At 38.1% G+C, this 22125-nt stretch overlaps 1 protein-coding gene across 1 annotated transcript; it reads left to right on the top strand.

Annotated features, from left to right (window-relative positions):
• Positions 1 to 17868: 17868 nt before the first annotated feature.
• Positions 17869 to 21033, top strand: LOC309820406 (UDP-N-acetylglucosamine--peptide N-acetylglucosaminyltransferase 110 kDa subunit-like; the record flags this gene model as incomplete). The annotated part of the gene is made up of 1 exon (XM_082651137.1): positions 17869 to 21033. The coding sequence occupies exon 1, from the start codon at positions 17893 to 17895 to the stop codon at positions 21031 to 21033; it is 3141 nt and encodes a 1046-aa protein (XP_082507263.1). The 5' UTR covers positions 17869 to 17892.
• Between the last annotated feature and the right edge of the window lie 1092 nt (positions 21034 to 22125).

Raw genomic sequence — 22125 nt, forward strand, 5'->3', positions numbered from 1 at the left:
AAGTTTAGCTAAACGTGAGCTCATGATCTAAATTTACACAATAATGAAGAAATCAGCTACAAGTGGAGAGAATCAGCAAAAACAATCAATAGCAGAATTAGATTCCCAAGGCCATCCATCAGATGTTGGAATAATCAGGTGCCAGGCAGAAAATATACATAAAACTAGAACTGAAACAAGGAGCAAGGATGTTTTAAAAGACTGGGTAGGATCTTTCAAACATTTTTAGAGTACATGTCATTGTTAAAGCTAAAAACTCGAAGGTCGTGTAATACAGCAGATTAATCGTGGAGAAGAGTGAAATTATGCTGTTTTTAAAAATATGGCAGGTCAGATTTCCTGCCTAATTATATAAGTTGATTTATCTTAAAAAATACACAGTATTTTAAAGACTTATTGGCTGTAAAATAAGTTAAGGGTATTTCAAAGGGCTTCTCTGCAAAGAGAAGTGAGAAGTAGCAAAACACAGAAAGTCGAGGGGAAAAAATGTCAATATATACATGGCTATAGGGTGAACTAAGCCTTAGGCCAGCAACTATGAGGAGGAGCTGACCCTTAGATACGTACAACTAAGCTGGAACCTTCAAAAAGTTCAACTGTTTATAAGTCAAAAGATTTATTAAAATTAATAACCAAGTGTTTTAATTGACATCAGAAGAGTAAAACAATAAACCCTGAGAACATAGAAAAATAGACAGTAAAGATATGAGCAGAACTTAATAAAACAGAAAAAAGTATAAAATTGAGGTGATTTAGTAAGTCAAAAGAATATTCTTTGAAAAGATTTAAAAAAACAAACTTTGATTAAGCAAAACAAAAACATAAGTAAACAATATACAGAAAGAATCAGGACAATGTTATAGCAGAGAGTACAAACAGAGAATATATGAAATGTCAGTAAATTTGAACATTTCTGTAAAGTGGACAATTTCCTAGCTCCTAAAGTTTACCAAAACTGACACAAGCGGAAATTTGTAGCTGGAGTTCTTACACCAGTAAAGGAATTAAGTCAATAGTTCACAAGCTTTCACCAAGAAAATACCAGACCCGGCCAGATCATTTGGGAGGTGAATTCTATCCAACTTCTGTTAAACAGATAACATCAATATTAACAAAGAAAAACTTCTAGGGAGTAGCAAAGGAAGAATGCTCCTTTATTCATCTTATGAAGTCTATATAATCCTAATACTGAAAATAGATTAGGACTGTAAGGAAAAAGAAATTTACAGGTCAAATTTACTTGTAAATATAAAAGGAAAACTTTTAAACTATGATATTAGCTACCCAAGTTCACTAGAGTAAGAAAAAGCACGAGCAAGTTAGGTCATCCAATGTAGTTTAATGTCAAGAATATATATCAATAGATTGAAATCACCACATTTTATTTCTTTCATGTGTCTCTTTAAAAAATTGGTAAGTACTTATATTGATCTCTGTTGTGCTAGGCACTGTGCCAAGTCACTTACATATTTACTCCTTTAAACCTTCTATCATCCCTGGGGGAAAGTTCTATTTTGCTTCCATTTCTTAGTTAAGACTCTAACCCCCAGGAAAGTAAAGCAACATTTGTAAGTTTTTGTGGATGGTCAGTGACGGGACCAGTACAGGAACATCCAAAGTCTGTGCTTGGAAACAGTGCCCCATGTTGACACTCACATTACAGATGAAAGGAAAGGAACCATGCACTTACATTATAGATTAATACCCACATAACAGGTTAAAAGAAAAAGAAACATGTGCTTCTCTCAAAGGTTGTAAAGAAGGCATATCCATTTCTAAATATATTTCCCAATTTCTTTTGCTTGTTTTCTGACCATTGTAGTGCATTTTGCCATGAGGAAAATTTTAATTCTTATATAATTAAATGTATCCTTTTTTCTTTGTATCTTAGAAAGGTATTCCTCATGAATAATTTATTTCAAGTCTCCCAGGTTTCTGATACTTTTACACTTTCATTATTTTATAACTTTTAACTGGTTGCTGTATCTAGAATTTAGTAATTCTATGATAGCCATATTTTCCCACTTTTGTTGAATAATTTTTGCTACTGATCCAAAACGTGAATTTTATTTTAATCTCAATTCTCTTATGCTCTTGCATCTAATTTTAAGATGCTTCCTATTCCACTGGTTGTATTGTCTATCTAAAACAAAATGCTACCTTAAAAATAATGAAATTATAATATAATAAATGTCATTAGTAAACAGAATACAATATATAATAAATAGCATAATATAAAATAACAAAATATAATTTACCATATAACAAGGTCAAAGGAGAGCAAAAGTATACAATCACTTGAAATATCCCCCAAAAGATATTTTATAAAATTCAATATTCATTTGTAATTTAAAAGAAAGAGTAAAAAAGGGATTGATGAATGCTTCCAAAATAAGAAGAAATTATATGTCTAAAAGAGAAAGAGGTAAGTGACAGACTTTAGTAACACTGGCAATAAATGCAGGACAAGATGAGGATGCCTGATATAATGTTAAAGAAAAAGTATTATGTAACATTGTGTTTGCAGCACTGATGAGTTCAGTGAAAAGAGAATCTCATAGAAAAGAGTATCTCGTTCTTCTTAATGTATGTACACTTGTCCATTGCATGAACATAACAGCTTATTTAACCAATATGTTACTGATCTGCATCTGGATTTCTAGGTTTTCATGGAATTTTATTATGCACAGTTGTTTCAAACACTAGGACTTCCTCTTATGTTTATATCTTTTGAAAGAAACACTATCTCCACCGATGATTTATCTGTGCTGGCTGCTAGCTGACTTTGGGTACTTCTCAGTTCTTCCCTTTACCTTCCTAGTCAATATGAAAACGGAAGGCAAGAAGGTCTCCTGTTTAGAGACTGTAAAGATGGGTCTTGGTGATAAAGTCTTGGTGGTAAAGGCTAAAAGTATTAACCCAGAACAAATGTTTTTCCAGCTGTAACTGTGTGTGATTCCCTTGGCTTGATTCCATAGAGAATGTAAGACAAGACTGTAGAATCTGCCCTCAAAGTGCTTCCAGTAGGATGAGCTAAGTCAAGTATGGTGGCATATCCAATTCAAGACAAAATATCACGTCTCCTTTTCTCTCCTGGCAAAACTTGGTGGAGTGAATGTAGAAGTCACTGTATGCTTTAAATTAAAGCAACACAATAAATCTTGTATTGGAAGGTGATTATTCTGGTCTCTTTGTGGAGACGAATTGGAAATTGTCTAGAAGAAGGAAAATTAGGTTAACCAAAGTTAAATTCATAAAAAATTGAGCATTAATTAAATATCTGTGGTCTATGTTTCTCTTTGATCATAATTTCTCCCAATTTATAGACCTCTTTGATACCTGATTAATCCTTGTCAAAGATGCAGTTAACAATGATTATTACTGTGTATTAGGTTTTGCCTGGGCCCTGAAGAAACTATCCTAAATCACCAGCTATGATTGTCACTTGATTTCCTCACAGAGAACAATCAGAACTCCTTGTCTTAAGTGGCTTGGGATGTGAAACTAGTTAGTCTCTTAGATACTGTTAGAGGACCCTACAGAGCCCATTGGTGAAAGTTTGGAAAACACTGGGCTTCTTAAAATTGATTCTTGTAGTGCTTCAGGAAAGATCACTGAACCAAAAGGATAATGGTGTTTCTGGTTCTGTTGTTAGTGTTCTCCATGGAAACATTGCTGAAGCTTCTGGACTCAATTTCCTTCCCCATGTGTGAATGTCAGTGAAAATATCCAACTCCATTCTATCCCCATGTAACTTCAGAAACTAAGCAAAATTAAGACTCAAAATTCATTTCAAATAATGAAATGAATATGTAACGTAGAAAGGAAGTGGGAAAATACCTGGTTTAAATTCTGGAAAGTACCAACTATACAATTCTGGATAAGTTGCTTCATCTTGCTTAGTCTAATTTATAACATTAAATGTTATAATGTTATGATGATTAATTTAATATCTTTGTATAACGTACAGTGTTATGTAATTTCTTCTTGTTTTTCTTGAGTAAATTCATATCCTTAAGCAACTCACTGTAAACAATAGTTACTTGCTTAAATTACTCTTATCTTCTATTATCAGCTGAATTGTGTCCTGCTCTAGTTGATATGTGGAAGTCTTAACCCCCAATACCTGGTAATATGACTGTATTTGGAGATAAGGCCCTTAAATAGGTAACTGAGGTCAAATGAGGTCAAATGTGTGGGCTCTAATCCAATGACTGGTGTCCTTATAAAAAGAAAATATTAGGACACAGACATTCACAGAGAGAAGATCATGTGAAGACAAAAGGAAAACATGGCATCTACAAACCCAGAAGAGATACTTGAGAAGAAATCAATCCTGCTGACACCTTATGTCAGATTTCTAGCCTCTAGACCTGTGAGTGAGTAAATTTCTGTTGTTTAACCTCCTCAGTCTCTGGTACTTTGTCATGGCAGCTCTAGGAAACTAATACAACTTTTTATGGCCTCCTTGTCTCAAGTTGAAAGTTCAATATTTGGCATCATAGCTAGGAAACAAAAATATCATCTACATTCCTTGTTGTAGTCTTTCTTCCCCATTCTCATTGCTAGTAATTTCCATATTTGGGTCTGTTTGCTGTGCCTTGTAAACAGAGCGTTACGCTCATTTCTGGTCTTACTGCTAATATACAGTAAATGTGCAGATACTGAATAGATTTTGGAGAAGTGCAGCATATAGTTGGCACATGTGTGTATGTGTGTGTATTCATATAATTTATACTTTTTCTCTATTTTCTTCCTTTGGTGAGCTAAGATTCTCTGCTTTTGTGACTAGTACTCCTGAATACTAATCCCTGAATTTAATTCACCAAAAATTGCCAAAAATAATAATAATATGGGGAAAGAGAGAGTGATAGAGGGAGAAGAACAAACAATCAGGCAAGGGCACTACTGTGAATTATTAGGGTCTTATTAATAAGATTATATTATTCTAGAGGAAATGACTGTAAATATCATCAGTGAGCCCAGTTGGTCTTTACTGACTGCTAGACACATCCCTGAGTTCTGTTCTTAGTCTCCAACTGTGTGATTACTACTGTCTGGAAGTATTATTTGAACAACTAAAGTCACTTAATGGAAAAGGAATATGTCTTTAGAGAATCAACAGTAATTTTTCTATCTGATTACAAAGGAATGTTGACTGTCTGGAAACCTCAGTCATATTTGTAAGCAGGAAAGCATTGGCTATTAAAAGTGGATGATGTAAAGAGATGAGCAGAAACTTTGGCGATAGGTATACCCGGATTTAATTCTCATTCCTACCGCTTGGCAGCTGGATAACATTAGGCAAGTTTCATACCTCCGTGAAATTCACTTAATTCAGTGTGTAAAATGGCATAATAACTTATTATAGCATCCTTTTAGGAATTTTAAATCAGTTATTGAAATAAAAGTACACAATATATAGACAAGTATGGATTCCTCAATAGGTGTTTGACCTTTCATTTCTCCAGTATCCCACCCGCATCAAATAAAGAAAAATACTTTTTAAACTTTACAAATATTTCATTGTTCTAAAGTTAAAGCCATTAAAAATAGAAATAATCAAATGGCCTATCATACCATTAGAAGAAAAAAAAAGTGTTCATAAGAGTTCCATATTAGAATACAAATTTTCCTTAGGCACCTGTTGATGTATGCTATTCTGCTCTTTACAATAAATAATTAAATTTAAAAGACTTAATTCCTCACTTTTAAGACCTTATTAGTTTACAAATTACATATTGACCTATGCTACATTTTATACCGACCCATGCTAATAAATTCAGTACAGAAAACAAAAAACACTGCACTCAAGCAAACTACATATATATATATATATATATATATATATATAACCTAAATGCATTTATATCCTACCATATCTCATAAAGCATTGTGGTAACTCACCGGAATACAGACAATCAAATATAATGGCAAAAGCACTTAATATAAACAGGGCCAAGGAAACATAGAAGATGAAGAAAAGATGAGGGAAATGTGAACAGGAGGAAGTGTAGTTAATCGAGTTGTATGTTTTGACCTTAAGATTCTCTGTGTTGGGACTTCCCTGGTGGCACAGTGGTTGGGAATCCTCCTGCCAGTGTAGGGGACATGGGTTCGGGCCCTGGTCTGGGAAGATCCCACATGCCGCGGAGCAACTAAGCCCGTGCGCCACAACTACTGAGCCTGTGCTCTAGGGCCACTGAGCCACAACTACTGAAGCCCATGTGCCACAACTACTGAAACCCTAGCGCCTAGAGCCCGTGCTCCGCAACGAGAGAAGCCACAGCAATGAGGAGCCTGCACACCACAATGTAGAGTAGCCCCCACTCGCCCCAACTAGAGAAAGCCCATGTGCAGCAACAAAGACCCAACACAGCCAAAAATAAATAAATTTATTAAAAAAAAGATTCTCTGTGGATAAAACAACATGTAAATAATTGGTTACAAAGCCATGTTATTTGAAGGTGCCAGACTGCACATTAACAGTCTGACACAAAGGGACAGCACAGGAAAACTATTCAAAGATAAAGATTTTTAAATCTTTGCAGTTTGAAACCTTTTAGAGCAAGTATAATGAGCTCGACACACATTTCAACACTCCACGTGTTAATCACATGTTCAAAGCATGTCTCAAAGTCATTGGAAATAGTTGCTGTCTCTGTCTCTGATATGTAAAACAGACCTGTGATGTGTAAAACTCAGGAGGTATTGATATCCACTTTTTGGCATCTGAACAGGAAACAAAGTTGTTTCGCAGTGATAATAAAGAATGAAGTAAATGCAACAGTCAAATAAAAGACAAAGTACTGAGGGAATGTATTAACAAAACGAATCCAACTAAATTCTGGTGACCTGGGGCCTACGATTGTACACACTGCATGGAAATACCCCAGCCTAAATACTGGCATAGGAGGAAGGGTACTGCTAAGCCCATCACAGTATAATCCTTTTAAATGTCCCTTTCAAGGTTGTCTCCACTCAACACTGAGTATAGGAAAACTTCGCATCAGGCAGAAACACTGGCTGCGCAATGATTGACCAAGAAATTAACACACTAATGAATAAATGATGCTAATTTATTTCTATCCCTGACAACGGGAAACAGCACACACTCTGTGTCAATGGTATGTCCTCTTTCCCACTTTTCTAAATGGTCAAGTATGTTTTTCCCTTCATTGCTTTATATCATGTGTGGCAGGCATGATGGGAAATGGCTACCAATGGTTCTGTTATTGATTTCTACCTTCATTTCACTGTGGCTAAAGAAGATACTTTGTATGATTTCAGTTTCTTAACAATGTATTGGTACTTGTATTGTGGCGTAACATATGGTCTTTCCTGGAGAATGTTCCATGTGTACTTGAGAAAAATGTATATTCTGCTGTTGTTGAGTGGAGTGATCTATATATGGCTGTTAGGTTTAGTTGGTTAAATGTGTTATTCAGTCCCCCTACCTCTCTACTGATCTTCTGTCTAGATGTGTTATCCATTATTGAAAGCAAGGTATTGATCTCCAACTATTATTTTAGAACTATCTATTTCTTCCTTCAATTCTGTCAATGTCTGCTTCACATATTTGGGGGATGTTCGGTACATATATGTTTATAGTTGTTATATCTTCTTGATAGATTGAACTTGTTATCAACATATAGTGGCCTCCTTTTCCTCTTGTGATAGTTTTTGATTTAAAGTTTATTTTGTGTGATATTAACATAGCCATCCCAGATCTATCTTCCTTCCTTCCTTCCTTCCTTTCTTCCTTTCTTCCTTTCTCCTTCTCTCTCTTTCTTTCTTTTTGTTACTATTTGCATGGGATATTTTATTCTGTGCTTTAACTTTCAACCAACTTGTGTCTCTTGAAATCAAGTGAGTTTTTTGCGGACAACATATACTTGGATTATGGATGTTTTTAAGGTCCATTCTGCCAATATTTATCGTTTTATTGGACAGCTTAATCCACTTTTTCAAAAATTACTGATGAGGAAGAACTTAATTCTGTCTGTTTCCTGGCTGTTTTCTGTATGTCTTATGCATTTTTTGCCCCTCATTTACTCCATTACTGACTTCTTCTGTGCTTAGCCGATTTTGTTGTAGTGAACTCTTGATTCCTTTTTCATTTCTTTTTGCATATAGTCTATTGATATTTTCTTTGTGGTTATCAAGAAGGTTACATTTACCCTTCTAAAGTTCAACCAATATCATTTGAATTGGAACCAACTTCAATAGCACACAGAAACTCTGTTCCTCTACAGTTCCATTCCTCCTCCTTACATTATTGTTGTCACAAATTACACCTTTATACTTTGTGAGCCCAATAACATGGATTTATGATTATTTTATGCATTTGTTTTTTCAATCATGTAAGAAATGAAAACTAGCGTTACAAGCCAGTAGCACAATACTGGCTTTAGTATCTGCCCATGGAGATTTCTATTTCTTTATACAGCTTCGAGTTGCTGTCTAGTGTCCTCTCATTTCAAGCTGAAAGTTCAATTTAGCATTTGTCATAGGGCAGTGTTAGGAAGTTGTAAAACAAACGCCCTCAGCCTTTGTTCATCTGGGAATGTGTTAACTTCTCCCTAAGTTTTGAAACCAGTTTGGGCAAATATAGAATTCTTGGTGGACAATTTTTTTCCTTCAGCACTTTAAATATGTCTGGCCTCTTGCTTCCGTGGTTTCAGATAGGAAATTAGCTGTGAATCTTTTTGAGGATCCCTGCTTTGTAACAAATTTGTTTTTTCTTTCTCCTTTGGGAGTAAAGATTCTTTCTCTGTCTTTTGGCATCTGAGAGTTTGATTATGTTGTTTCTTGTTCTGGCATTCCTTGAGTTTCTCTTAGTCCTGAAATCAGGCAAAGATTTACAGCAACCAAACACATACTGAACCAGGGAAGAGGCAATTTGAAAATGGCAGGAAAGCTTTGTGGCATTTTTACTTGCCCTTGCCCCATCTACTCTTAGTGTAGTGGTGGTCTTAAAGTGGTGGGGTCTTAATGCAGTGATAGTCTTAAAGTAGCAGCAGACCATTCGTAGTATGGGACCCTCAATCCTGCTTCAGTAGGGAGCAGAAGAGACCGTACTCTCGGATTATTATGTGTATCTGTTCTAACCTGTCTGGGAGCTACCTGAAGGACTGACACAAGATGCTTATCTCTGTCTTAGCTAACCTGGAACACAGTCTGGAAAAGCAGCGGTCATTGCTCAAAAAAAGTGCAAGGTGAACTAACAAAGCACAGATGGCTGGGGCAGAAGACTGTGCATTGAAATACAATAGACCACATAAGATGCAGGAGCAAAAGTTGCGGGAGATTCTTTGGGAACTTAGAACATACAAAAAGTACACATGTGTCCAGAGAAATTAAGAAAGCCACATGCATACTCAAGATCAGATGCATATTCTGAAAACACCAGAGGAGTCTCTAAGCTTTTACCATGGGCTGAGCCCTGAACTCAGTGCAGGTCAGCTAAATGTTGAAGGAGTGATCCAGCAATCTGCACAATGGGGAGAGGTGTGTGGTTTTGAGTGTGCATGTGGATATGCTTGTGTATATTTGTTTTTGTTTGTCTTAGATGCAGGAATTCAAGGACATCTCTGTCAAAACATTAGCTAAACATGAACTAAAGGAACAGAGACTTCAGTGCCTACATACGATAAGGAGTACAGTCATTGCAAAACTAGTTTGGAAAGGTCCCCAAACAAACAGACTACTACAGCCTTCAACAATCCAAGCCAAGAAAACCCTGGGAAAGTGGGAGAATCTGATTTCCATAGACACCACATTATAATATTTGAAAGCCAAATGTTCAACCAAAAAACTCACAAGGTATACAAAGACATGGAAAAGTATGGTCCATTTAAGAAAACAAATTAATTGATGAAACCATCCCTAAGGAAGCCCAGACTTTTCTCCATTGCATATTCTTGCCTCCTTTGTCATAGATTCATTGACATAAGTGCATGGGTTTCTTTCTGGGCTCTCTATTCTGTTCCAGTGATGGATGTTTTTGTGCCGGTACCATACTGTTTTGATTACTGTAGGTTTGTAGCACAGTCTGAAGCCAGGGAGCATGATTCCTCCAGTTGTGTTCTTCTTTCTCAAGACTGTTTTAGCTATTCAGGATCTTTTGTGTTTCCATACAAACTTTAAAATTATTTGTTCTAGGTCTGTGGAAAATGCCCTTAATATGTTGATACAGACTGCATTGAATCCGTAGATGTCCTTGGGTATGATGGTCATTTTAACAATATTAATTCTTCCAATCCGTGACCATGGTATATCTTTCCAGCTGTTTGTGTCATCTTTCATTTCTTTTATGCGTGTCATATAGTTTCCTGGGTACAGGTCTTTTACCTCCTTAGGCAGGTTTATTCTTATGTATTTTATTCTTTTTTATGTGATTGTAAATGGGATTGTTTCCTTAATTTCTCTTTCTGATAGTTCACTGTGAGTGTATAGAAATACAAAATTTATATATAGAAATCTAGTGTATCCTGAAAATTTACCAAGTTCATGTTTGAGCTCGAATAGTTTTTTGATGGTGTCTTTCAGATTTTCTATGTATCATGCCATCTGCCAACAGTGACAGTTTTACTTTTTCCTTTCCATTTTGCAGTCCTTTTATTTATTTATTTTTTCTTGTCTGATTGCTGTGGCTAGGATTTCCAAAACTCTGTTCAATAAAAGTGGTGAGAGTGGGCATCCTTGTCTTGTTCCTGATCTTAGGGGAAATGCTTTCAGCTTTTCACCATTGAGTATGTTAGCTATGGGCTTGTCATATATGGCCTTTATTATGTTGAGGTATGTTCCCTCTGTGCCCACTTTCTGGAGAGTTTTTACCATGAATCGATATTGAATTTTTTCAAAAGCTTTTTCTGCATCTATTGAGATGATCGTATGGTTTTTAGTCTTCAATTTGTTACTGTGATGATAAGAGACCTAAGACAGCTACAGAGGCTAAGTGACCTTTCCTTCCCTGAATGGGTAGGTATCCTTGTTCTGCCTTCTAATTGAGTTAGTATCTGAGTAAAGAACTGCCAGGTGTCATTTAGTTCACAATACACTGCTGTGGCAATATAGAAATGAATTTGCCTAAGTCATTTGGCTTTTCTCAATTATAGTAAATGAATATACTGAATGAATACTTCAACTTAAGGAAATGTTCTTAAAAATATATTAATGTAGGCAACTTCAGTGGAGAACTGGAAACAAAACAAAACATTCAGGTAAAGGGCTGAAATAAAAGTACACTCAGTTGTATCCAGTTTCCTCTTGTAAATCTCTCTTTTTAATTTGAGTGGACAGTCACTTGAGAATATCTGACTTGGGGCTAAGGAAATCTAAGCCTTCTTGGCCACACTGTATTCTCTTATGTCATTTACTAAAGACACCAGGTGGGCTGCTGAAAAAAGAGTGGGAAAAATCAATCCCTCACATCCAAAGGTCGGCTCTTGAAAATATGTGTGTTGTTGTAGTTATTTTGCTCTTCTGGCCTCAGAAGTTCTAATCTTAACCTTAGCCCCTCATGGAGAGAGACTTTGTAAACCAATTCCCACATTACTCATTATGTGACCGTTGAAAAAGAGCAACCCAGCTCTTTTCCTGTGCTTTCAACCAGTTATCTTCTTCAAAAATCTGTTTGGATTGTTATACCTTAATCTTGCGTGGAAAGGGACTTATGAGAAGGTTCTTATTGTTTGAAAGTTTGGTGCCAGTATCTGCAAAGAAAGAAGAAAGATGTGTTTATCAAACATCCCAATAGTGAAGGTGTGTGAAAGCAACTTTTCAAAAGTTAATCTGTCAGAGTTTAGCCGTATGATTACATTTTATTTTATTCATTGAAAATAAATAATTATCAATGAATCCTTTCTAGATTTTCTAGTTTCCCAAAGTTCCCTGTATTCACATTCTAAGAGGAAAAATGGTATTTTAAGTCACTGCTCTCCACCTTATATTATTTATAATCACTCCTCGTGACTTCTTCCTTCCAAGAAACGTGATCCTGAGAAGTGTCCTTTGTTTGTCTTTGTGGAATAAGTGATGAGGATGCGTCCTGGAGACCTGTGAGATGTTTAACTTGTGGCATAGTGAAACTAGGATGGAGAGTTCTGGAAAGATCTGGAAAGGTGGCTGGTAGAGTGTGGCCAGATGTGGGAGAAGAGAGACGTACAGAGAGAGGGAGAGGAAATTTTCAGAGGGAGAAAATGAAACAAATAATTAAATAAGTTTTGTTGTGTGCTGTGGGATGCAAGCCTTCCTCTCCCCCTTTCCTTCACAATGTCTTTGTTAAAGACTGTGTTTTTCATTAGTTTTACTAAGATAGGATTTGCCGTTTTGTTTGGATACTGAGAATGGACCCATGGGAACAGTTATATTTGGGTTATCTCTGACTGTCTTTAATGAAGAACATAAATATTGGCCCCACTATCTATGCACATGCTATCACCATGCCTTTTTTGTTCTCTGTTCATATATCTAAGTCCTCTTCTTTCTTTAAGGTCAATCTCAAATCTCATCTGAAATGTACATGTATTGATAGATTCAACCCATAATGAACTGTCCCTTCTTTGTCCTCCTTAGGCCCTGATTATTTATAAAAACTCATTTTTGAACTTAGAGACTGTCCAATATGATATATTAGTTATTTCACCAGCATATGTTGTATCCTCAACACAATTATACACTTTTGTGGGGCTGGGATCATACATTCTGTAATTTTTCTCAGTACTTACACTTACTTTGATAAAAAGCGCATTCATTCATCTAAACATCATTTATTGGGTGTTAATTAAATATCTCAACTCAGTAAATATTGTTTGAATAAATGCATGCATGAATGAGGGAGTATGCAATAGGTAGCCTAATGTACCGCCCAATGTGAGAAAACCAAAAACATAAACACAAAAGCAAGCCAAAAAGTGGACCAGGACTTTCTGTAAAATATCCTGCTTTTTGTTGGATGATGCCATGAAAATCAAGATGCTCCTGAACGGTCTTAATAGCTGACCAAGAATAGTAAACAATTGAAATTCTCTCAGGCTTCTTCAACCCTATCACTGGACACATTTATACCTCTCCGGAATGGTATTAAAAGAAGAGATTAATAAAGCTTTTATAGATGAGTTGATAAATCTCTAAATATTTAAGTCTTCATTGCCTCCTAGGTTTTCTCTATTTTGGGTTTCCAAAAGATTTCAATAAACCACAGGATAATTAAAAATTAGACATTATCTTTCTTACCTTGACGTTTTTTGATGGTAAACACCTTTTTATTGTCTCCATAGTGCTGCCCAATTTCCACCAGTACAGTACTTAAGTGAATTTTGCTCTGGATGGTGGGATATATAAGATGTAAACGAATTGTTTGTATATGTTTTAGAATCCTTCAAAAGGGCCTGGCCATGGAAATGCATTGAATATTACTTAAATAACTAAAGTAACTTCCTGAGAATTATTATTCTATTCTGGTTAGGATATATCTGCTCTGGTTTGTTAAAATTTCCCTTTAGAGTGGTTTTAATTTTGTTTCTGATAGGGTCCTAGGATTTATTGCCACACCCATCCTGCATCTGTTTTTCTTTGAATTACTCTCCTTGCAGTTTCTGATTCATACAGGGCCTTACAGGTAAGTGACAACCTGGCCATCACAACGCTGGGAAGGACAGGCCTACTTTTCAGAGGTGTTGATGTTTTCTGTACCTGAAGGTTTTCAAGAGATATCAATCTTCCTCACCACCGCCCTTGGCCCTCTTAATGGACTAAGCAGTTCCTCATGAAATTTCTGTGGGATATCTGTACCAACTTCTCAATATTGTTCCATCCTGAGTCTAAATTCCTGGCCTCAAGGTAATGTTAGATTTCTAGCTCCAGCCCCTATTTACATAAGGCCTATACTAAGGAACGGAACCCACAGACATCAGTCTGCTCTTCTTTCTCTGGATTTAATTTCTCTGTTACTTTCTGAAACATGCAGGTGTTCCTTTCTTTCTTTTAATCTCAGCTATGTGCTTTTAACTTTTTCAAAATTGACCCAGAATTTACATGTGTCTCCAGTAAGAGTACATTAAATTGAGCTTAGTCTGCTATTCTACTGGCATATTTGAGATCCAGATAATTTGCTACTTAACTGGATTCAATGACCTGTATATTTCAGGCATCTAAAAATCACCATGTTCCAAATTTCCCTCCTTATAGTTAGTAATTTTCTTGGGAATCTGGATGACATTAAATGGAATAAAGTTAGTGAGTGGCCCAGGAATGCCTGAAAGTTTGTTTGTCAGAGTGGCCAGGGAAAGTTAAGCAAGGAAGAAAAGCAAATGAAAAACAGAATCCCATTATTATGGCTGAGTTTACTCCCAGGATTCCATGCAGAGCTCTCTGTAGAGCTGGGTTGGGTTATAACTTATGCCAGAGCTCTACGTGGGGCTGACACCATCTCATGCCAAGCTCTCAGTTCTGGGCTCACGTCATCTCTGGTCCACTCTGTGGAGTGGAAACTTCGGAGGAATGGCCAATGTGTTCCATGGCGTAGGAAGAGGGAACTTGTGAATGTGACTTTCTAAATTGTGGAGGAACTAACCACTGTAAATGTGCCTTGAACTATGTTGTTTAATTTGACCAGTCAGATCAATGACTTTCCCCTTGAATGAAATGCTGCTACGTATATGAGCAGAAAAACAAAACTGGTATAAGGAATAGATGGCTAGTGGGAAGCAGCTGCATAGCACAGGGAGATGCGCTCGGTGCTTTGTGACCACCTAGAGGGGTGGGATAGGGAGGGTGGGAGGGAGGGAGATGCAAGAGGGAGGAGATATGGGGACATATGTATAACTGACTTACTTTGTTATAAAGCAGAAACTAACACACCATTGTAAAGCAATTATACTCCAATAAAGATGTTAAAAAAAAAACTGGTATAAGGAGATGGAGAGACTGGGAGTCTTATTTTCCCACCAATTAACTTTGCCTCTGACCATGACCTTCCCTTTGAGTTTCCTAAACCTTGGGGATGATCGCAGCCCCTTGCGTTGGGTGACGGCAACCCCATCTTCACTAGAACCTCTATAGTTAACTTTGATTTTTCCAACTCCGTCTATCCATCCCATGTATGCAGTCAGACATTTGATCTTGGACTTTTCCTGACAAAATATGCTTGAATATAACCATTTCTTTTCACTCCCACTGCTACTGCTATTGTCACTGCCTTAACTAGGGCTTTATCTTTAAGTTCTTTATATAAATATATAAATATCTATATATAAATATAATATACAAATAAAATATAATATTAATTCTGATGATTTTAAAGTCTTTTCTTGATAAAGACTTTTCCTGATAAAGATACACAATATCTTATATAAATATTTTTGTATTATCTGTTCTTTTCTTAGAATTTTAGCCATATGATTCTATCTCTTGGTTTGTCTAGAAGTTTTTGATTGAATGCTGGCTATTTTATTTGGCTTTTTGTTGTTTTTCTCAGTGGAAACGTTGTTTTGCTTCAAAATATTTTATTCTACCTGAAAGTAGCAAATCTTCAAATTACAATTTTTTAAATGCTTTCAAATATCAATACTATAGGTATCACAAAATCTAGAAAAATGACATTTAAAAATGAACTACTGCCAGATGTGTCTCTATAAAACTTTTCCCCCACTCTTTTAGCTATATATTCTTTAACTGCCTCCTCATATGACAGTTTATGTATTTTTGAAATAAAATTTTAAGAAATAAACTTTGTAGTTTTTAGACATAGATTTCTTGTAACATGGTTGATTAGAATTTGCTTCTAGTTATTAATAGTTTAGAAAAGTTTATTTCAGCTTCACAATTTATTACTGATAATGTCACATTAATTTTCATTGTTAACTTTTGAGAAAACCTCTAAGGATTACTTCCTCATAAATATTTACTATTATAAATGCATTACTGATTTCAGTACTGCTATAGGTTTGTGCATTACAGGGATTCTGATAAAATACTCATTCACACCATTCCATTACACACATTGTTCATGGAGTATATTCATTTATTTATTTATTTATTTATTTTTCGCTGTGTTGGGTCTTCGTTGCTGTGCGCAGGCAGGCTTTCTCTACTTGCACGGAGTGGGGGCTACTCTTCGTTGCGGTGCACAGGCTTCTCATTGCGGTGGCTTCTCTTGTTGCAGAGCACGGGCGCTAGGCACGGAGGCTTCAGTAGTTGTGGCTCGCAGGCTCAGTAGTCGTGGCTCACGGGCTCTAGAGCGCAGGTTCCGTAGTTGTGGCACACCGGCTTAGTTGCTCCGTGGCATGTGGGATCTCCCCAGACCAGGGCTCGAACCCTTGTCCCCTGCATTGGCAGGTGGCTTCTTAACGACGGCGCCATCAGGGAAGCCCCTGGAGTATATTCTTGACAGAAGAAAATTTCCGTTTTGACTAAGCATTGATGAGAACTGAATCTTTGACTTATCTTTCACATGCCTGATGATTGAAATAATTTTCCACAGAATAGCTTCTGGTTTTGTACTTTTCAGTTGTTTTTTTCTTCTTCAAACGCACATGCTTTGAGAGCTGTGAAGTGCAAGACATGGCTATATTGTAAGGTGGTTTTTGTCCTTATGCTTCTGTGTCTTGTGCTAGTTAAGTCAGTAGAGTAGTCAGTATGAGTACTGGAAGTTATTCCTGTAATGGGATGGTATATAGTCAATTACATATGGTGGTGTCTGAAAATCACATAATAGCCTCACTTAAAACATCTCCTTAGGGCTTCCCTGGTGGCGCAGTGGTTGAGAGTTCACCAGCCGACGCAGGGGACACGGGTTCGTGCCCCGGTCCGGGAAGATCCCACATGCCGCGGAGCGGCTAGGCCCGTGAGCCATGGCTGCTGAGCCTGTGCGTCCAGAGCCTGTGCTCCACAACGGGAGAGGCCACAACAGTGAGAGGTCCGCGTACCACAGAACAAAAGAAAATCTCCTTAGCCAGATATCAAAAAAGCCTGTGGCCATTCCAATATGATCCAACATAGCGGAATATGATAGAAGGAAAATTGGCAAAGAAAGAGACGCTGGTCTTACCTGATGGAAGTGAAAATATCTCACTTTTGACAATTTTGCAAAAACCTATAATTCCATGAATTAATTTCTAGGGTTCTTCATAGGACCTAAAAAGGAACCCATAGAGTTGTGGAACAACAATAGAAGCTTCTGTGATGAGAAGCCCAGGCACCGCAACAAAGAGTAGCCCCCGCTCGCCGCAACTGGAGAAAGTCTACACGCAGCATTGAAGACCCAATGCAGCCAAAATAAAAATAAATAAATAAAAATAAATAAATTTATTTTTAAAAAAGTAATACTCTGGTTTGAGGCATGAGAAGAGAAATTAGCTAATCCTTTCAGAACTTTTAAAATATCAAACTCAGTCTCTAAGATTTTAGCATTATATACAACATCGATTACTTATTAGTGGTTTGGGAAGGCCAATTTAAAATTTTCTGATCTTACTGTATTGAAATTCACGGCCCTAATGTTTTCCACATTGACTATATGAATGATGAAGTAAAGTCAATCATGTATTTCCTTTCCGACTGGGCAGAAAACAAAATTTTGAAAAGTGTTTGGACTACTGACTTTTGATTTCTTCTAAGGCAAGTGTATAGGTAATTTTTATTCCCTGATTAGGAGAAAAATGGTGGAAGAGGGCAGGGTTAAGAATTAAGATTTCAAGAGCGTGACAGTTAGACGACCAACCAGAGTTCCTAAGGTTCAGTGCCTGTAACTGTCGCCGCCGCTTAAGCCTGTCAAAACAGTGGTATGGCTGCTGCCCTCGTATTTGCTACCTCTAGAAACATTCTTGCCAGTAGTGGCGGCAGCGGGACTCAATTACCCCCTTTTCTCACTCTCTCCAGAAGCTCCAGATGGCGTCTTCTGTGGGCAACGTGGCCGACAGCACAGAACCAACGAAACGTATGCTTTCCTTCCAAGGGTTAGCTGAGTTGGCACATCGAGAATATCAGGCAGGAGATTTTGAGGCACCTGAGAGACACTGCATGCAGCTGTGGAGACAAGAGCCAGACAATATTGGAGTACTTCTATTACTTTCATCTCTACACTTCCAGTGTCGAAGGCTGGACAGATCTGCCCACTTTAGTACTCTGGCAATTAAACAGAACCCTCTTCTGGCAGAAGCCTATTCGAATTCGGGGAATGTGTACAAGGAAAAAGGACAGTTGCAGGAAGCAATTGAGCATTACCGGCATGCATTGCATCTCAAGCCAGATTTCATCGATGGTTATATTAACCTGGCAGCCGCTTTGGTAGCAGCAGGCGACATGGAAGGGGCAGTACAAGCTTACGTCTCTGCTCTTCAGTGCAATCCTGATTTGTGCTGTGTTCGCAGTGACCTGGGGAACCTGCTCAAAGCCCTGGGTCGCTTGGAAGGAGCCAAGGCATGTTATTTGAAAGCAATGGAGACGCAACCGAACTTTGCAGTAGCTTGGAGTAATCTTGGCTGTGTTTTCAATGCACAAGGGGAGATTTGGCTTGCAATTCATCACTTTGAAAAGGCTGTCACCCTTGACCCCAATTTTCTGGATGCTTATATCAATTTAGGAAATGTCTTGCAAGAGGCACGGATTTTTGACAGAGCTGTGGCAGCTTACCTTTGTGCCCTAAGCTTGAGCCCAAATCATGCTGTGGTACATGCCAACCTGGCTTGTGTATACTATGAGCAAGGCCTGATAGATCTGGCAATAGACACCTACAGGCGAGCTATTGAATTGCAACCACATTTCCCTGATGCTTACTGCAACCTAGCCAACGCTCTGGAAGAGAAGGGCAGTGTTGCTGAAGCAGAAGATTGTTATAATACAGCTCTGCGGCTGTGTCCCACCCATGCAGACTCTCTGAATAACCTAGCCAATATCAAAGGAGACCAGGGAAACATTGAAGAGGCAGTTCGCTTGTATTGTAAAGCATTAGAAGTCTTCCCAGAGTTTGCTGTTGCCCATTCAAATTTAGCAAGTGTATTGCAGCAGCAGGGAAAACTGCAGGAAGCTCTGATGCATTATAAGGAGGCTGTTCGAATCAGTCCTACCTTTGCTGATGCCTACTGTAACATGGGAAACACTCTAAAGGAGATGCAGGATGTTCAGGGAGCCTTGCAGTGTTATATTCGTGCCATTCAGATTAACCCTGCACTTGCGGATGCCCACAGCAATCTGGCTTCCATTCACAAGTATTCAGGGAATATTCCAGAAGCAATTGCTTCTTATCGCACTGCTCTGAAGCTTGAACCTGATTTTCCTGACGCTTATTGTGATTTGGCTCATTGCCTGCAGATTGTCTGTGATTGGACAGACTATGATGAGCGAATGAAGAAGTTGGTCAGCATTGTGGCTGACCAGCTGGAGAAGAATAGGTTGCCTTCTGTGCAGCCTCATCATAGTATGCTCTATCCTCTTTCTCATGGCTTCAGGAAGGCTATTGCTGAGAGCCATGGGAACCTCTGCTTGGATGAGATCAGTGTCCTTCACAAACCACCGTACGAACATCCAAAAGACTTGAAGCTCAGTGATGGTCGACTGCGTGTAGGATACGTGAGTTCTGACTTTGGGAATCATCCTACTTCTCATCTTATGCAGTCTATTCCAGGCATGCACAATCCTGATAAATTTGAGGTATTCTGTTATGCCCTGAGCCCAGATGATGGCACAAACTTCCGAGCGAAGGTGATGGCAGAAGCCCATCATTTCATTGATCTTTCTCAGATTCCATGCAATGGGAAAGCAGCTGATCGCATCCATCAAGATGGTATACACATCCTTGTAAATATGAATGGTTATACCAGGGGTGCTCGAAATGAACTCTTTGCTCTCAGGCCAGCTCCTATTCAGGCAATGTGGCTGGGCTACCCTGGGACCAGTGGCGTGCTTTTCATGGATTATATCATCACAGATCAGGAAACTTCACCTGCTGAAGTTGCTGAGCAGTATTCTGAGAAACTGGCTTATATGCCCCATACTTTCTTTATTGGTGATCATGCTAATATGTTCCCTCACCTGAAGAAGAAAGCAGTCATCGATTTTCAGTCCAATGGGCACATTTATGACAATCGGATTGTGCTGAATGGCATCGACCTCAAAGCATTTCTTGATAGTATCCCAGATGTGCAGATTGTCAAGACGAAATGTCCTGATGGAGGAGACAGTGCAAACAGCAGTAATACAGCTCTTAATATGCCTGTCATTCCTATGAATACTATTGCAGAGGCAGTTATTGAAATGATTAACAGAGGACAAATTCAGATAACAATTAATGGATTCAGTCTTAGCAATGGACTGGCAACTAGCCAGATCAACATTAAGGCTGCCACTGGAGAGGAGGTTCCCCGTACCATTATTGTAACCACACGTTCTCAGTACGGGTTACCGGAAGATGCCATTGTGTACTGTAACTTTAATCAGTTATATAAAATTGACCCATCTACTTTGCACATGTGGGCAAATATTCTGAAGCGTGTTCCCAATAGTGTACTGTGGCTGTTGCGTTTTCCAGCAGTAGGAGAACCTAATATTCAACAGTATGCACAAAATATGGGCCTTCCCCAGAACCGTATCATTTTTTCACCTGTTGCTCCTAAAGAGGAACATGTTCGGAGAGGCCAGCTGGCTGATGTCTGCTTGGACACTCCACTCTGTAATGGACACACCACAGGGATGGATGTCCTTTGGTCAGGGACACCCATGGTGACTATGCCAGGAGAGACTCTTGCTTCCCGAGTTGCAGCTTCCCAGCTCACTTGTTTAGGCTATCGTGAGCTTATTGCTAAAAATAGACAAGAATATGAAGACATAGCTGTGAAACTGGGAACTGATCTAGAATACCTGAAGAAACTTCGTGGCAAAGTCTGGAAGCAGAGAACATCTAGTCCTCTGTTCAACACCAAACAATACACAATGGACCTAGAGCGGCTCTATCTACAGATGTGGGAGCATTACGCAGCTGGCAACAAACCTGATCACATGATTAAGCCTGTTGAAGTCACTGAGTCGGCCTAAATAAGGACTGGGTGCACAGGAGAATTACCCCTGTACCTGAGCCTCAACCTTCTGGGGGAAAGGGAACTACTTTTTCCTTATCTGTACAATACCATGTTGCAGATGGGTGACAGACAATGATAAGAAATAGCACAGCCAGACTTGCTTCCTGCATGATCACGATAGGAAGAGACACAAGAGATGGGAAACTACTGTTCCACAAGGAGTCTCCATAGAATTTTGCAGCAGCCAGGTGTCTGGAAGGTCTGGAAGGTAAGTCTGGAAGGTCTGATCTCCCTTGGTCTTCCATGGGATGGATGGTTAGTGTGGAAGGGAGATAGAGATTGCCCAGCCGTTTTGTGATTATCATGGATTGATTGAGTCTTCTGGATTAATATTTTTCTTTATATTTGGGGTATTGGAGCTTTTAAAAATGTTTGGTTTCAGGTATTTTTATTCATGTGAAGTGTATATGATTCTCTTGAGATAAGGTTTTAAGCTAAAATATTCCTTGTTTTAGTTTCTGAACTCTACAGATAAATGGGGATTTTGCTGGTGTAGTCTTTTTATAGGTTTTATAAACCACTTGAGTCTATATCAGTCATTTCAGTGTCTGACATAATGTTTGGAACTATCAGTGCTTTGTTGGTTTATAGATGATGGCTTAAATTCTTTTCCTGGTCCGTTTCCTTCTTCCCGTCCCCCCACTTTAAAAATTCTCCTGTAACTTGGCTAACAAAAAACCAAGTCTGATTCAAAACCTCCCAGAGCGTTTCTCTTAAACGCATCATCTGGTGCCAAATGAAGATCCTTAGGAGTGATTATTAATTCTGAAGGGCACAGTTGTGGTACTGTCACTGATGATAATAATAATGGATTTTTGGCCTAGAGTGTTGACCTATTTCACCAGTGTTTTACCGTTGACTGCCCCTCTATGCTGCTTCCAAAAGTCATAGTGTGTGATAAGATTTTTACTTTCATTTCTAAAGTTTTTTTTTTTTTTTTTTTTTAGTGAGTCCTGTTCTTCCTTTTTCTCTCAGCAGAAATGAAATCCCAGATAAGTATAAGTATTCAAATATTTGATCAGTAAGTCACAGTTATCTCCAGTACATT

The sequence above is a fragment of the Grampus griseus genome (assembly GCF_964374135.1).
Source record: "Grampus griseus genome assembly, chromosome: 3".
Taxonomy (NCBI): Eukaryota; Metazoa; Chordata; class Mammalia; order Artiodactyla; family Delphinidae; genus Grampus; species Grampus griseus.